The 18142-nt window shown below is 41.9% G+C and overlaps 1 protein-coding gene across 2 annotated transcripts in view; it reads left to right on the top strand.

The window, feature by feature from the left end:
* The window catches only part of gnpat.S (glyceronephosphate O-acyltransferase S homeolog), a 50802-nt gene that overhangs the window by 4263 nt on the left and 28397 nt on the right, over positions 1-18142 (top strand). The window contains exons 2-4 of one of the 2 annotated variants that reach the window (XM_018265232.2): positions 365-556; positions 14601-14777; positions 17473-17602. In XM_018265232.2, the coding sequence (XP_018120721.1) occupies positions 365-556; positions 14601-14777; positions 17473-17602 (499 nt within the window). The remainder of the gene's footprint in view (positions 1-364; positions 557-14600; positions 14778-17472; positions 17603-18142) is intronic. The other variant, XM_018265233.2, reaches the window with a different exon arrangement.

The following is an 18142-nucleotide window of genomic DNA, read 5'->3' on the forward strand; positions in this document are numbered from 1 at the left end:
CCCAAGAGGAGATTTCACACCATATGAAAACTATGCTGAGGATATTGAGTTTTGCCAAAACCTATTTGACTGTCCCTAATCTAAGATCCACTGCACAGCACTGTATCTTTGAATTCATTCATTCCTGTGTCTGTATCTATGGGGACAAAACATTGGAATGGACCGCATGGCAACTGCACTTCAAAATCATTTTTTACTTGCACACAAACATTTGTTCAACATTTTGGACAGATATGCTCTGTATTTCCAATCATTTAGCCTGTAAATGACTTTTTTAAAAGATGTGATAGAGGGTAGAATGGGATGAATTGCACAGAAAATATTCAACAAAAAAAAAAACCTATAACAAATAATGTATACACAGCAGAAGGAGTTCAGGAGCAAGAAGAGAGAAGTGTTCGAAGATATACTGGAGGAACGCAGACAGTCTAGTGACCTTAGATATGCTATGAAATGCTACACACCGGTGATTTACAGGAACTTGACTCCCTGTACGCCAAGTGGCCTAAAGACTATTGTCTTACAGTCTGTGGAGCTGCAATATGTTATCAAGCAGGTAAGGTTCTTGTTAAGATATGTATTCATGTGTGTGTGCTCTCATACAGATCCGATAGTAATCTGATACTGACACAGTGTCATGTGACACGATCTTTCCCATGGTCAGCATTCACCCATGGATTAATTACCCTCTGCAGGCCAGCGGACAGGACCTCCCCCTACAATTTAAAAGTTCCTCCCTTCCCTCGTCTATTTTGTCCTGTCCGGGCCAGGGATAGGATGTTGGTTCAGTGGAGAACAAGAAATCTATAGGAGTGGAAAGTGGGGGGCCTTGAAAGCTCCCCTTTTGGGGTTAGCAGGAGGTTACTTACATGCCCGTGTCTCTCCTCCCATTCTGCGGGTCAGTGGGATGCGGAAGAAGCGTGGCTATGGCAGCAGCTTGGAGGTATGCCTGATCCTCCCGCAGGGCGGGTTAGGAGAAGTCTGGAGCCCTCAGGAAAGAAAACACGCCAGAGATGCGGTTCTGCCGTCTGGTTGCTGTGTGAGGGCATCGGGAAGTGACGTCACGGCAGAAGTGCTCGAGCGGCCGTTTTGGAAAAGGGCAAAATGTCGTTTCTGCAGGAGATAGTTGGGAAGGACGCTGGAAGGGGTTTTTTGGCGCCAAAACCAAGCGTTTTTACCTGGAATGAGCATGGTTTATACAGGTATGGGTATTATCCATAATGGAATGAAAATTATTCAGAGGGTGGCCTCCCTTATTTAAAGAGGTATACACTTCCTGTTAGTGCCATTTTGCCATCATTGAGACTGAGCATTTAGGCACGCAGAGCAGGTATGTGTTGCAGACCAGCTAAGTTCCTTTTTTGTATTAAGGAAAAGTGCTGATTATTTGTTTACTCTCTTGACTAGTTACCAATGGAACCTGGTATGACAGGGAAAGCCGCTCATCCGAAAGGGAAAAGGTGAAGTATAAGTCAGAGAGACTTTGGCATATGTAAGGCTCAGATTCTAACAATTTGTTGTTTATGTGCAGCCTTCCTGCCACAGATTCGAAAAAGGACAAGTCTCCGGAGAAGACCGCTTCAGCAGATAAACAACAAGAACCTGGAACTTTGTTGTCACAGGAGAATCAGTTGTTTGCAGATTCCCTAGCTTCTGTAATAAAACAGGCGGTGATACTGTTGCGGCCTAGCTCCTTAGTGAAGCCGGGGACTCGCGTGATCGCAAGCCCCAGCCGCGGCCGACCGGAAGCACGGATCTCGCTGGCGTGACAACGGAGCACTACTGAAGAGCTTGAAGGGGCTCTCTGCAGGTACTGTGTGGGTGGGAGACCCTGAGAGACCCCAGGGGTGCCCAGTAGGAGTATAAATACCCAAACCCTACTCCCCCAGCAAGCTCCCAGCTCATGTACACGCTGTAATACAGCCCTGACATATCTCCATTGCTGCTGAGCAGCACTGCTCCTCTGGCTTCACTGATCATTTGGACAATTCACTGTGGCTTATAGTGGACTCTACACCTATTAACCCTTTATTGGGGCCCTACGATATCACAAGCCTCTAGTACTTAATCCAGCAGATGGCAAAACTGATCATCACGGCCTAGCACGCCTCAAGGATTACAGAGCCAGTGTAATAGAGCGACACCCGAGAGAGATATGCGCCATTAACCCCTGCATTAACCCCTGCATGCGCAAGCAGAGCCACCAGACTCTTCTGACTGCAACCCGGAAGCATAGTGCCCAAACAACATATTGCTGCATAGTCACAGTGCTACTCGAGAACCCTGGCCAATACTCTATAACGTGTGGGACGGCTACCATATCCATATCACGAGCAACAAGATGGTACTTCTGGCCATATGTAATGGCTCATCTCGCACATGACTGAATAAAAGGAATTAGAACCCGTGGGGCCCAATGATCCACCACGCTCCAAACCATCTCACTCATTGCTAATAGAATAGTTAAGTATTTCACCGTAAACACGGACGCTCTGTGACAAACTCTGGTGACTCAGGTCTGACATATGTATAAATATCTCAACAAAGCGGACCCCATGACTAAGCCAAAGACCCAACGTGAAAAAAAAGACACAAAGAGAGAAACAACTACATCATCGTCTCCAGCGTCAGAGCACGAAACGCCACATCAAAGCAATTCCATGATGGAAGCTACATCTGGCACACAACAAACCTTAGCACAGGAAACTGCTAAAGCGGTGGCCGACCTACTGACTCCTACATTTGAGCAAAAATTTAACTCAATACATACCACCATGAAAGAAATGCTCACTGAAATCAAGCAGCACACTGAGCGCTTGGATGAAGTTGAACATCGCACTACAAGTTGTGAAACACAATTGGATACGTTACAAAACCAAGTAGACCATTTACAAAAATCTAACATAATACTAATTGACCGCATTGAGGACCTGGAAAACAGGAACAGAAGGAGCAACCTGCGTTTAATAGGCCTCCCAGAAACGGTCAAAGGACAAGATCTGTGGGAGTTTGTCACGCTCACTTTACCTGGTTGTTTATATCCAACGGACAGTGATCCACAGCTCAATGTAGACAGAGTCCACAGGATCGGCCCGCCACAGCCAGGCCAGACTAAACGACCTAGGCCAGTCATATTTAAAGTCACCAACTACTTAGACAAGGTCAAACTTATGTCCGCATACAGAAAAATGGATACCCTAGAGTTTGAAGGATCCAAATTACTGCTATTCCAGGACTTCTCTGCTACAGTCTCACAAAAGAGGAGACAATTCTCCCCGATATGCAAACTGCTATACGACCGAAGTATCAAATTCGCACTACTCTACCCAGCGAGACTGAAAATACTTCATCAAGGGGAGACATATTGGTTCACTGAACCTGAACCGGCCAAGACCTTCATAACATCAATTAATGATCGCCAAGTACCATCTGCAGCATCTCAGCCCGCAGGCTGAGCAACTGGATATAAAAACTATCACAGTTGGTCAAAATACTACTTCAATGGAATAAGATACGATATAACTCCCTACATGCTTACTAATACTTACTTTGCAACTGTCCTTTCCACCCAAATCTGACGGTACAGAACACGGAATTATCCTTGGAAGGATGATCAGTTTGCGACTGACGTGCATTGTTTTGCAATATACGACAACTGCAAGACCTAGATTCCTGAAATGCACTTTACCACCAGCAGAAAGATTTAACAGAAATGTGGCCCTGGATGACGGGACTAGCAATCCTTTGCCATGAAGTCAACCTCCATGTTCTTTTTCAGTTTTGCAGTTAAATTTTCTTTGTTGGCTGAAACAGCCATTGCTATACCTATTATGCTATACACTCAGTGACTAATTTGAGACGTTACCAATAACCCTTCAAGGTTCCCTTTAGAGTTGAATGTTTTCATTCTTGTAGTCGCTACTGAATACGTTTTCTTGAGAGATTGTTACAGTTAATATGTGAGATGTCTATAAGAGGGACACCTCCCCGCATTGTTCTCAAACGGGCCCCCTTAATCACCCACCTCCCTCACCCCTACCTCAGTACGCTTATTCTAACAAACCTCATCCCCCCCCACGCACGGTGGAGCTAGGGTCCCATGTGGTTCTTCCCTTACCCCCCCTGAACACAATGTTCATTATGGTTAAAACAGGTGCGGATAACCTGTTTATTGCACTAGTGCAATATGTTGTGATTGATATGTTAACCTATTTTTTCTTACTTTCTTCTTTCCTATCTAGCCTTTACCTTAATTCATCTGAGAGAGAGGGGGAGGCGAGCTTCAAAAAGATCTATGAAACCTTAAACACTACAAATATGAACAACGGCGCAGTAAGTCTGATATGCATCTTCCTATGGCGCACATACAACACATGACTTCCAAACCGACAGTTATAGGGGTCACGTCTTGGAATGTAGGAGGCATAAATAATCCAATTAAGAGATATAAGATCCTCCAACACCTCAAATTGCTACATACTCACGTAGCACTCCTACAAGAAACCCATTTGACAGCAGATGAACACCAAAAACTTTGTAGAGACTGGGTGGGTACCTGTTACTCAGCCCCGTATACCTCACATAGCCGAGGAGTAGCTATATTAATACACAAAAACTTAAATTGGAAGTTACTTACCAAAATTGAAGATCCGGAAGGCAGATTCCTCATTGTTAAAGGGCAAGTCAACAATGATCCCTATGTAATTTGTAATATTTATGCCCCGAATTCTCCTACGCATAGCTTTTTTAATCAAATCTTGCAGCACATAATAGACATTCCTACTAAATACTTACTGGTGGCAGGAGACTTTAACGCAATTATGGACCAACACCTAGACAGGAACAGGCTTGCACACAACCCCCTTTCACAGAGAGCTAACCCCCTTTGCTCATTTACGAAAAAACTACAATTGTTAGGTTCTTGGCGGATCACGCACCCCACAGATAGAGACTACACCTATTACTCACATGTACATGATCTCTATACGAGAATAGATTATATGTTCTTAAACCATCACACGCTCCCTCACGCAAGCCGTATACAAATACATGACATTATCATCTCGGATCACGCCCCCAGCAGTTTAGCCCTTACTGTAACTAATGCACTGCATACACCCTACGGCTGGCGAATGCCGCATTTCCTAGCCAACTCTCAGAAATTTAAAGACAGCCTCCTAGAATCCTGGACACAATATAAAGAGGATAATAAAGCACACACTGAAACTCCGATATTATTCTGGCAGGCGGCCAAGGCAACTTTACGTGGTCATATTATCTCATACATGGCTAAACGTAAACGGGAAATCACACAACATCTAGCAACACTACAGCGAGAAGCAACCAAAGCATATAGAAGATATCAGAAAACACCAACTACCCCCAATAAAATTAAATTACAAACAACAAAAGAAAGCTATGATTTAGCGCTGCAGGAGGCAATACAACATAGAATTAATATAACATCAGCGAGATACTATATAGAAGGTAACAAACAGGGCAGGCTATTGGCAACCCTTAGCAAAGCTAAACGAAATGCGAATATGGGAGGGATGGTGATACAAGGTCCTAATGGCCTAACTACAAATCAGACATTAATAAAGACAACTTTCGCGAAATACTATCAAAAACTATATTCGGCGGAGGAAGACCACCCGGATCAGGGACTAACATTCATACAGAGGGCTGACCTTCCTAAACTTAGCGAAACTGACCGACAAACTTAGACGCAGAGATCACACCAGAGGAGATAGATCAGGTTCTCAGAAAATTGGCGAACGGTAAAGCACCGGGCCCTGATGGCCTTCCCTCCGAGTTCTATAAAATCCTCCGATCTGAGGTAACCCCGCATCTAACACAAGCACTTAAAACTATGCTCCACACTTCAGATATGCCCAAGGACTTTACAATGGCCCGAATAATATTATTACCAAAGCCAGGCAGGGACCCCACTAATGTTGCTTCCTATCGGCCCATCTCGTTGCTAAACACGGACTACAAAATCCTGAGCAAAGTATTTGCAGAGAGGCTCAAATTGATCTTACCTAAAATCATCTCCCCTGGGCAAACCGGCTTTGTTCGGGGCAGATACTCTGTTCAAAACATCAGAAACCTTATAGCAACAGTGATAAAATATAGAGACTTCCCGAGCCACACAGCTGCGGCAATTAGCCTAGATGCGGAGAAGGCTTTTGATCGAGTCACCTGGCCACATTTGCTCAGGACTCTATCAAATCAAAAATTCGGCCTCGGCTTCATCAACTTCATTCAAACAATATATAAGGCCCCACAAGCGATTATTTCAACGCAAGGGATAAACTCTGAACCATTCCTAATATGTAAAGGTACAAAACAAGGCTGCCCTTTGTCCCTGTTGCTTTTTAATCTGGCACTGGACTCATTGCTACGAAATTTAAATCAATTGCAAACCTTCAATGGTGTCACTATAGGCACTACAGAAATTAAACTATCAGCGTACGCGGATGACATAATGTTATTTGTCTCTAATCCGGCCAAAGCGATCCCACACATAATAGATACATAAAAAGATTTTGGGGCCATTTCAGGCTTCCGAGCCAATTTAGATAAATCAGAATTACTCTGGCTGGGAGCCCCTCCTGATAATAATACAAAACTGGCAGCTAATATGTTCCAACAGACCGCTTCCTATTTAAAATATCTGGGAGTAAATATACCAGCGGATATAATGCAGCTGTACGACCTAAACATAACGGAAACCATGGAAAAAGTAATACAAGACCTGAAGAGCTGGGAAAATCTACCCATAAATTACATTGGCAGAATTAATCTATACAAAATGATTGCCTTTCCTAGGCTATATTACAAGGTACAAGTGTTACCACTTATAATAAAACCCTCTGACATAACTAAACTCGACAAAAAACTACAAGCCTTCATATGGAAACGTAAAAGACCTAGGATATCGTTAATGAAACTAGCACAACCTAAAAGCAATGGTGGCCTTAACCTACCATTATTAAAATATTACAACTTGGCTAGTCTTATGCGAATAGCCAAAGACTGGATCAACCGAGAGAGCATGTACACTGATACTCAAAGAGATCAAAATTTCACACCAAATATCTCTTTAGCATATCTGCTACATGCCTTACCCTCGGAAATTCCAGACCACTGCCAAACCAATCCGCTGATACACACCACAATTGAAGCATGGCAAAAAATCAGAACCAAATTATTCGGGACATACAAACTGTCACTTTTCCTGCCATTATTAAGCAACAAACACTTCCAAGATGCTAAAGCAGACCCCCGTTTCAAACTATGGCATTCCAAAGGCTTAACCATGATTGGCTCACTACTTAACCCAAGCACGGGTTCAATTTATAAATTCCCAGACCTACAATCCAAATATGACCTCCCTAACAATCATATCTTTGCCTACCTGCAAGTAAAAAGCTATGCGGAACTAGTGACTCGGGGTATAAAAGCACAATTAACAAATAATCCATTGGATGTCTTAATAAAGGCGCATAAGGGACGGCTTCTTACAACATCAGGAGTATATGCTATCATTCGACCACTTATAGACTACAACTTACGTACAGAAGGAATATCAAGATGGCCAAATATAATACCAAACACGACAATAACCCAAATTACTACGGCATTTATGAAACGCACCAAAGCCTTATCAGCAGTCTATTTCCAAGACGTGGCCCTTAGACTTCTCCATAGAGCATATGTGTCCCCCAAAATAGCACACACCATTGGCCTAACACAGACGCCCAAATGCGCAAAGTGCAATCATGCGGACGCCACTTTGGAGCATGCATTGTGGTCATGTACTAAATTAAATGCTTTATGGAATACAGTTCTATCACATATTGCAAGTTGGTGTGGAATCATAGTAACCCGAGCAGACCCACGAATTCTGTTGGGCTTATATCCCACACCTACTGACAACACCTTCAAAGGTAACCTCAGACTCGCAGATATAATGGTACTAACAACAGTTAAGACCATCTTGGAATATTGGACTAACACGCAACCACCTCCAACACAACTTTGGAACCGCAAATTACTGTATACAATGCAACTCCAATGGGTCTTGGCATTACAAGATAAGGAACTCAAAGGCTCACTTTTCTTTGATATTTGGAGCAAATACCTAGACACATTGGAAGGACAAAAACAGCAAAAATTTCTAGCCCCCTTCAGATGTACCAAATGGTGGGCAGAAAGCTCCCTCAGAGGTGAACTTAACTAGCACCTCCAAAGCAAGAAGGCGAAATGAAAAAAGAAAAAGATACTCGCCTCCTCCTCCTCTCTCTTCCCAACTCATGTATCTGTATTGATGACAACTACCTCCTAACTGTCGCAAATGACATGATAAAGAAGCTCCCTCTACCCCCTCCTTTCCCTCTCTCCAATGTTTCTTACTCTTTCCTTTTCCCATCTTTCTTTCTATTCTGTTTCCTACTCCAACTGTCTATTCTCAAATTTTATTGTGTTATACAGATATCAAGAAACCTTGTTGACAGTGATTGAATTTGACTGGTACACTCATGGAACAATGATATTTGTATACCCAATCTGTCATAACGAACATACCATATTATGCACAGTTTCTTTGCTAAATAATGCTATTTGTTTGTTTTTTTTGAAAATACAATAAAAAAAGTTTTAAAAAAAAAAAAAATAAAAAAAAAAAATAAAACAGGCGGTGATACAGGGATTCCAAGAAGTGTCAAGCTCCAGAAAGAGACAAAGACATCATCATAGTAGACAAGGAGAATTTTTGTCGGATGTGTCAGAGGAAGAACTATCGGCTGATTCAGACATCCTGTCTCAGGCAGGGTCAGAAGAAGGGGAAATTGAGTCAGAGGAAGAATCAATGTTTGATTTAACGATTATTGACCCATTGATTAGGCAGTTAGGCAGACCTTGACATTCCCTACGGAAGCTATAAAGTTGTCGTCTGCAGATAGACTTTTTCCCTCCATCAAAGAAGAGATCAGTATGTTTTTCCAGTGCATTCGTCAATTAAGGAGATTATTACAACAGAATGGAAGAAGACGGAAAAAAGGGCTCAAACTGCTGGAAAATTCAATAAGAAGTACCCTTTTGATGAACAAGATTCTAAGGCCTGGGATTCTCCACCTAAAGTGGATGCAGCTGTGGTTAGGCTTGCAAAGAAGACTACACTTCCAGTGGATGATGCAGCGGTCTTTAGAGAGCCGATGGAGAAAAAGATGGAGTTTAATTTAAGAAAAGCCTTTGGGGCTGCCGGAGCAGCCTGTAAACCGGCGGTGGCACTGACATCGGTGTCAAGGGCATTAAAAGTATGGTTGTCGGATCTTGGAGAAGCGATATCATCTAATGTCAAAAGAACGGAGTTATTGGAAATGTTGTCCGATTGTAGAATGGCAACAGAATTCATATCGGAGGCATCACTAGACATGGTGCATTTTTCAGCAAGATCAATGGCATTATCAGTAGCAGCCAGAAGAGCACTGTGGCTAAAATCTTGGGCAGCGGATATAGCTTCAAAAGCTAATTTATGCCAGTTGCTGTTTGGTGAGAAACTTGATGCAATTATAAAGAAAGTGTCAGGAGGCAAGAGTGTGTTTCTTCCGCAGGAAAATCAGCCCAAGAAAGCACGTTATGAGTCAAACTATGGCAAAGCGAAGGACAAGTCTTTCAAAACTTCCAGACAGTATAAGCCTGGCAGAGAGTATTCCAGGCAAACTTCTTGGCGATCAGGACGTCCAAGTTACAGAAGGGCAGCTAAGAGATCTGGGTTTTTCTCTTCTACCCCATCAACTTCCAGCCAACAATGAAGGTGGCAAGGCCCAGACCATGGTGGGTGGCAGGTTAGCCGATTTCTCTCATGTCTGGGCCACAACGATTCAAGATTTTTGGGTACAAAGGGTAATCGAATCAGGATTTCTCCTGGAATTCAAGGCAGTACCCAAAAGAGACTTTTTCATAGAGTCGAAGATCAGAGGAACAGAGCCAAACAAAAGAGTAACTCAAGAATATTTGAGTCAGTTGTTCACATCAGGAGCAATAGAAACAGTTATGCCTCAAGAAAGACACACCGGTTTTTTATTCAAAGCAGGGAGAGAGAATTGGAAAGCAGATTTCCTCAGTCGAGCAGTGTTAGACCCAGGGGAGTGGAGTCTACACAAGAACATTTTCGAGAAGTTGGTGAGGAAGTGGGGTAGTCCATGGATAGATGTAATGGCATCCCTACAGAACACGAAATGTCAGCGGTTTTTCGCAAGGTTCCCCTGCAAGGAGGCAGAAGCAGTAGACGGCTTAAGACAAAGTTGGTCAGGCCTAATTTATGTGTTTCCTCCATGTCCATTAGTGTGGAGAGTGTTGAAGAAGATAAAGAAAGACAAGGCAGAAGCCATTGCAATTATCCCTTTCTGGCCCAGGAGGCCATGGTTTCCCCTGCTTCAGAGACTGGCCATAGAAGAGCCGATGCAGATTCAGAACTTCCCGGGCTGGCTGTTACAGAATTCCATTCAGTTTCAGGGTCACAATCATCTGTGTCTGATGGCTTGGCGGTTGAGAGGGAGACATTGAAAGGGTTGCTGCTGAAGGATGAAGTCATAGACTTATTATTAAAATCAAGAAAGAGAAGCACCTCCCAGCAATACTATAGAGTGTGGGAAAAGTTTGTGGATTTTGTTTCAAAAAAGAATCTGTTGTCACCATCACCTTCAGTGGTGGTAGAATTTCTATTTTCAGGATATGAGATGAAATTGCAGTGCAGTACATTGAGAGGTCAAGTGTCGGCAATTTCAGCAATGACGAGGAAGAATTGGGCAGAAAATTCGTTGGTAAGAAGATTCTTTAACGCCCTTGTGAGAGTTAGATCAATAAAAAGAAGGTGTCTTCCACCGTGGGATCTGCCTTTGGTCTTAAAGGTCTTGACCGAGGCTCCGTTTGAGCTGTTGGAGGAGGCGTCAGTATGGAATATGACGTTGAAAGTGATTCTCCTGGTGGCGGTAACATCAGCCTGTAGAGTTGGAGAAATAGCAGCTCTATTTTTGAAGACAGTTGTGTTGAGACCCGCATTTGGATTCCTGCCGAAAGTCATATCTAAATTCCATATGGATTTGGAGGTCATCTTGCCTGCATTTTTCCCTGTTCCTACATCTACAGAGGAAGAAATTTGGCATACTTTGGATTTAGTGAGAGCCATAAAAATATACTTGGAAAGAACAAAAGAGTGGAGAAAATCAGAACATTTGTTCATAATTCCGAATGGATACAGGAGGGGTCATGCTCCTACGAAGAGAACAATTAGCTCCTGGATAATAGCGGCCATTGCTAAGGCATATAATGTGGCAGGAAGGAGTGTCCCAAAAGGGTTGAAGGCTCACTCTACCAGGGCATTGGCGAGTTCCTGGGCGGCACAAGCCAGAGAGTCGCCAGAAAGCATCTGCAAGTCGGCAAGATGGTCATCTTTAAATACATTTGTTAAACATTACAAGCTGTATGTTCTGTCCTCCCAAGAAGCTAAATTTGGGAGGAAAGTTTTACAGTCTGTAGTGTATTCTACTAATTAAAAGTTCTGTTAAATATGTTTTGTTGTCCCGCCCTCTGTTTTAAGCTTGGGAATTTCCCATGGGTGAATGCTGACCATGGGTGACTATGGGAAAACAGGAAATTGTTTATACATACCGTAATTTCTGTTTCCTGGTCACTTCCATGGCAGCATTCACCGGGGAGTTTCCCACCCGATATAGGGGACAGCTTTAGTACGAAGATGAGGGAAGAGAGGAACAGGTGGAACTTTTAAATTGTAGGGGGAGGTCCTGTCCGCTGGCCTGCAGGGGGTAATTAACCCATGGGTGAATGCTGCCATGGAAGTGACCAGGAAACAGAAATTACGGTATGTATAAACAATTTCCTGTTTTGTCTGCTAATGCGGAAGTGTTAATAAAGTTTTGTCTTCTTGAAGCATGGTTACTGTGTGCAGTTTCTCCTCTGTATAAAGAAAGCTGCAAGCTCACGTGAGATTGAGCTACGGTTATCCCATCTCTTAAAGGAGAAGGAAAGCTGCGGAGGCATTTTATTGCCAATAGATTAGCTGCAATAGTGCAAGCAAGAATGCTATATTTATTCTGTAGAATGTTGTACCATACCCGAGTAAAAAGCTCTAGAAACTCTCTGTTTGTTTAGGATAGGAGCTGCAGTATTAACATGGTGTGACATCACTTCCTGCCTGAGTCTCTCCCTGCTCTGAGCTCAGATTACAGTAGAGAAGGGAGGGGGAGGGGGAAGAGGAGCAAACTGAGCATGCTCTTGCCCAGGGCAATGAGGTTTAAGCTGAAGGCAGGAAGTCTGATACAGAAGCCCATGAGTACACAATAGAAGGAAAGAAATGCTGTATTTCTTTTGACAGGGGACTCAGAGCAGCACCACTTTGGGGGTTTACTGGTATATTTAGATGGACCTTTCTGATAAGGCTTACTTAGTTTTAACCTTTCCTTCTCCTTTAAGCAGAATGGCATTAAGCCTTTTTATTAACTATAATGGGAATATTTTGCTTGCTGTTAACAATAAAATTGATATTGGTGTAAAACTATTAAAAATAGGAATGCACCGAATCGAGGATTCGGTTTGGGATTCGGCCAGGATTCGGCCTTTTTCAGCAGGATTCGGATTCGGCCGAATCCTTCTGTCCGGCCGAACTGAATCTGAATCCTAATTTGCATATGCAAATTAGGGGCAGAGAGGGAAATCGCATGAATTTTTGTCACAAAACAAGGAAGTAAAAAATGTTTTCCCCTTCCCACCCCTAATTTGCATATGCTGATTCGGATTCAGCTCGGTATTCGCCCTTCATGAAGGGTTTAAGGGTTCGGCTGAATCCAAAATAGTGGATTCGGTGCATCCCTTATTTAAAAAAAAAAGGAAAGTTCTTCTTTAAACCTACTTCTGAACTGTAGGTATGAAGTAGTGCTCCTGAAACGCCAAACAATTATTCAGATATGCTCCTGAATTAGTGAGCACCATGTTCGATCAGCACTATGTCCTTTACCCCTGGCCAGTCTATCAAATTGTGCATATATTTTATACACACACTTTGCAGAGGATCATCATGTCCCCATGTTTATACTAAGAGATTTATTGGGATAATTTAGATCCAAAACTGGGCACATAAAACCCCTCTTTTCTACAGAATTCTAACAGAATAAATATATAGAAGTCAGACTATCTCCGTTTCTCTCTCTCACAAACACAAACAGATTTAGCCTCTTACCCCAAACTGAAGTCATATTCTAACACAGTCCCAGAAATTGTAGGAAATCGTAGGAAAAGATAGAGAAATTTTTTTTATCTTAAATAATATTGATCACTGCTGTTGTATTTTGGGGTGGGCATAATTCGTACAACCTCTAGACTAACGAAAAGTCATCCTTTAGCACTCAGTAGAGACAAAACCTCCTGTAAAGAAAAATCTTTGGGGAACCATGGCTTCAAAGACTGACCTTCCCTCTGGGCATTAAGAGGTAATGCAATGCCTGGGAAAAAAGGGTCAGACAAGGGAAAGACTCCTTTGGGTGTATAGAGGTGAAGGGCTGGCCCTATGTTTGGCTGTAAAGCATCTTCCTTCGGTGAATAATGGGAAAAATTGAGAAAAGAAACAAGTTTGGTGCAAGTACTGAACATTTCAGACTACAAGTTATGGGAATAACAGCTACAACTTTTTAGGCCCCAACATCTTTCAAATATATGCTGAAATTGCACATCAGTCAGGATTCCAGCAAGCTTTTTATAGCTAGAATTTTTTAGTATTCACTGCTAAAAATCCAGCATTGCAATGCCAGAAATCACCCTCCCCTGTGTTGTATAATGGTAATGGCATAAATGCACTGGCATAATTGTCTTTTCAAGCATCTTTAATGCTAGTGGCATTGACCTAAAAAAAGTCACAGGCTAATTTTTACATTACATTCCCTAAGTTTCTTGGAAATTCATGACAGAAATGTACAGTAATTCCATAATAATCACTTACAATACCAATGTGCACAGCCAGTCACTGTAATGAGGTACATATAGAACATTTCCTTATTAGTAGTAACATTATTGATAAGAAACATTTTTCTATAATTGCACTTTTTAGAAATTATTCACCATTCACATCAGCCCCTGACCCAGTCGAGCTTACAATTGAAGTTCCCTATCACACACTATATTTGTGGAAAGTCAGAAAAAAAGTGTAAAGAGACCAAATCAAGCAGCAGAAAATATTGAAAGTGAGCGTAAACTGAAAACATAACAGAAGAGAGAGAATCATTCATTACTTTCCTATACATTAAATTCTGTAGAGATAATCATTAACATTTACTTTATGATTATATTATATTTTGACAATATCTTGCATATCGAAGGAAACATCTCATTGTGTACATGTAGATTTTAGCTGCCATTTAGTTTTGAAATTCTGCTTTGTAGTACAATTTTGCCATTTTCAGCATGTCTATGTACAGTAGCTAGCTGTCTAGCTAGCACCTCTTTGTCCATTTTTACATTTATATATGACCTATTGGTACTTAGTTCAAATAATCTATTGCTCTTTTCTTCACTTTCTTAAGATATCGTTACAATCTGGGGACTCATGTGAAGTCATTCAGGAACAGGCAGCTGAGATTCTGGATGAAATGGGTCATAATTTAAGAATGGGAGCCATCCGTTTGTTTGCTATGAGCTTAAGTAAGATCTTCAAGCGACTCTTCCAGAAAGTATGTGTCAATGAGGAAGGCATACAGAGGGTAAGTCACTTCTGACACTTTGGTTTTGGTTTGCTTATTGGGAATAACACTTACCGTAAACAGCAGTAATAATTTCTATGGTGAAGACATTTTGTATGTCAGCTAGAAATCTTTATCTTTCAAATAGGGCTTTCTGCGTGTTGGTGTTCACATTTCTCAGATTTTCACAGATCCACAATAGTCTATGTAGAATCTTCTTATTACCTTTTCCTTTGGCCACCCTCATCATCACTGCATATCCTGAGTCTTATGGGGTAAAAAAACCACCAACTGGGTAGTGTAATAAATAGTCTAAATTGTGCTACATTTCTAGTAACCCATGGCATCTGATTTGTTGCTGAGGGTTAAAAGCTAGACTTCTGATTGCATTATCCAAAAGTGTCCCCAGGTACAGTAACCTACAAACTTATTGCCCAGGCCTCCATCAGAAGCAGACCATGAATCACTACTGGTAGCAGCTCATTGTGGGATTTCCTCACAACTCCACTCCAACTCCTTACAAAACTGACGAGTAGGAATAAGGACTCGTAAATCCGTAAATAGATAAGAGGCTGTAATATAATCTTTTGCTACTGGATGAGGTTTGGTGGGATAAAGTTATCTCAAGTTTGTCTCAAGATATTTTCTTTTAAAAGAAACGCCTCTTCTTTTCTTCTGCAGGACAGTGGGCACAATTTATCTCCTCAATGATGCTTGTCGTTGTCATATATTAAATATGATCAATGATAGGTAATAGATTTCTGCCATTTGCAGAACTTTGAATTCAATTATTCCTTGCCAGATGTTTTGCTTTACAGAGCAATTAAAGGCATACCTGTCACATCTGTCAATAATTCTACTTTGAGCCACCAATTATTAATTCTTGTCTAATCAAAGCCTTAACTCACCTATTTAATCTTTTGCTCTCAACTGGACTGTTTCCTTCTCAACTAAAACATGCTCTTGTCACCCCCATTCTGAAAAAACCCTCTCTTGATCCCTCCAATCTTGACAACCTCCGACCTATCTCTCTGCTACCTTTCATCTCTAAACTACTTGAGCGCCTAGTCTACAACCGATTAACCTCATTCCTCTCTGACAATAACCTGCTGGACCCCTTACAATTTGGTTTTAAGCCACAACACTCCACGGAAACTGCCCTGACTCGACTAACTAAGGACCTTTTAACCGCTAAAGCCAACAATCATTTCTCACTACTAATACTGCTTGATCTCTCAGCCGCATTTGACACTGTAGATCACCCTCTCCTCCTCCAGTCCCTCCAGTCGCTTGGCCTTCGTGACACAGCCCTGTCCTGGTTCTCTTCTTACATCACCAATCGTTCCTTCAGTGTCTCCTACAATGGAGTATCATCTTCTCCCCTACCTCTTTCTGTTGGAGTTCCTCAAGGCTCTGTCCTGGGACCATTACTATTCTCCCTCTATACTTCCTCCCTTGGCAAATTAATAAATTCGTATGGTTTCCACTACCACCTCTATGCTGACGATACTCAGATCTATCTCTCATCTCCTGATCTCAGAACTCCTAACTCGCGTCTCCTCCTGCCTATCCGCTATCTCTACCTGGATGTCGCAACGCTACCTTAAATTAAACCTCTCTAAAACTGAAATGGTTCTCTTTCCTCCAACTAACACCAGTAGCATCCCCAAAGTATCCATCATAGTTAACAATTCCACTATCACCCCCTCTCCCCAGGCCCGGTGCCTTGGGGTTATCCTAGATTCTGCCCTGTCATTCACTCCTCATATCCAGTCACTTATTAAATCATGTCACTTCCACCTAAGGAACATATCCAAAATACGATCATTTCTCACCCAAGACGCTGCCAAAATTCTTATTCACTCTCTCATCATATCGCGTCTAGACTACTGTAACTCTCTTTTAATTGGCCTCCCCCTCCAGAGACTGTCACCTCTCCAGTCCATAATGAACACTGCTGCGAGGCTCATACACCTCAGCAACCTCTGCCTCGCCATTCTGTCAATCCCTGCACTGGCTTCCATTACCTTTCAGAATCAAATTCAAATTAATGACACTGACTTTCAAAGCACTTCATAACTCTGCCCCACCCTACATCTCTGAACTCATCTCTATATACTTACCCACTCGCTTACTACGCTCCTCTACTGACCTACTACTCAACTCTTCTCTCATTACCTCCTCACATGCTCGCATTCAAGACTTTGCAAGGGCTGCACCCCTCCTCTGGAACGCTCTCCCACGGTCTGTCCGACTTTCTCCCAACCTTTCTGCTTTCAAGAAATCTCTGAAAACGCACTTCTTTCGAGAAGCCTACCCTCACTCTGCTTAACTACCAAACGCAACACCACATACAATACCACATTTCTCACCCACTTAATTCGATCTTGCCCACTCCCACACCTTGTGTATTACTCCCTTCCCTTTAGACTGTATGCCTATGCATAGGGCCTTCCTCACCTTTTTGTACCTGTATTGATTGTGATGTTTGTTACTCCATATATTCTATGTATGTAATTCATGTGATGTAGTTGTATAATCACATTTACTTTACAGTGCTACGCAATATGTTGGCGCTATATAAATACATGTTAATAATAAAAATAATAATAATATGTGAACATGGGAAAAACCTGATACCTATTGGTTCATTGGTACATGTTTTTTTGTTATTCCATCACCAATTATAAATCTGCTTCTCACTTAATTTCACCAGCTGACTCAAGCCATTCAAGAACATCCAGTTGTGCTGCTTCCCAGCCACCGAAGCTACATTGACTTCCTGATGATGTCTTATGTTATGTACACGTATGACCTAGCGCTTCCTGTCATCGCTGCAGGAATGGGCAAGTATTTAGAGCTTGGCCTGTAGTAACAGTATAAAGCTCTGGGAAAACTGTTCATTCTCTAAATTTTAAATACTCAAATCAAATTTAAAAAACTCCAATGTCAGGAAGACTGCAAACATCACCAAATTCATCCCCGGACCTCTCACATTGACTTATACAGTAATTCGGCAGGTTTTAGGTGGCAAATAATAGAATTTGAGTTCTTAAAGTATGGTAAATCTCGAAAATTCAAATACGAATTAAAACTCAACTCGAGTTTGGATAATTCACAATTCGAAATTAAGAGCTTTGACCCAAAATGTTTTTTCGAAAATTCTAATTTTCACTTTGACCCTTAATAAATCTACCCCCAAAGTATTGCTCTGTGCATGTGATCTGTGTGTGTGTGTATGCCATGATGCTACAGTGTGAATTACATCTCCAGGATAGCTCTTTGGAGGGAAATTTGGCAAGATATCTGTTAGTTTTATCTTGTGTTTAAAGTTTTTTAATAGGCATAAAAAGTTCTTGGATGTATCATATTTCACCTATTTAGAA

Source organism: Xenopus laevis, chromosome 5S (genome assembly GCF_017654675.1).
Source record: "Xenopus laevis strain J_2021 chromosome 5S, Xenopus_laevis_v10.1, whole genome shotgun sequence".
Classification (NCBI taxonomy): domain Eukaryota; kingdom Metazoa; phylum Chordata; class Amphibia; order Anura; family Pipidae; genus Xenopus; species Xenopus laevis.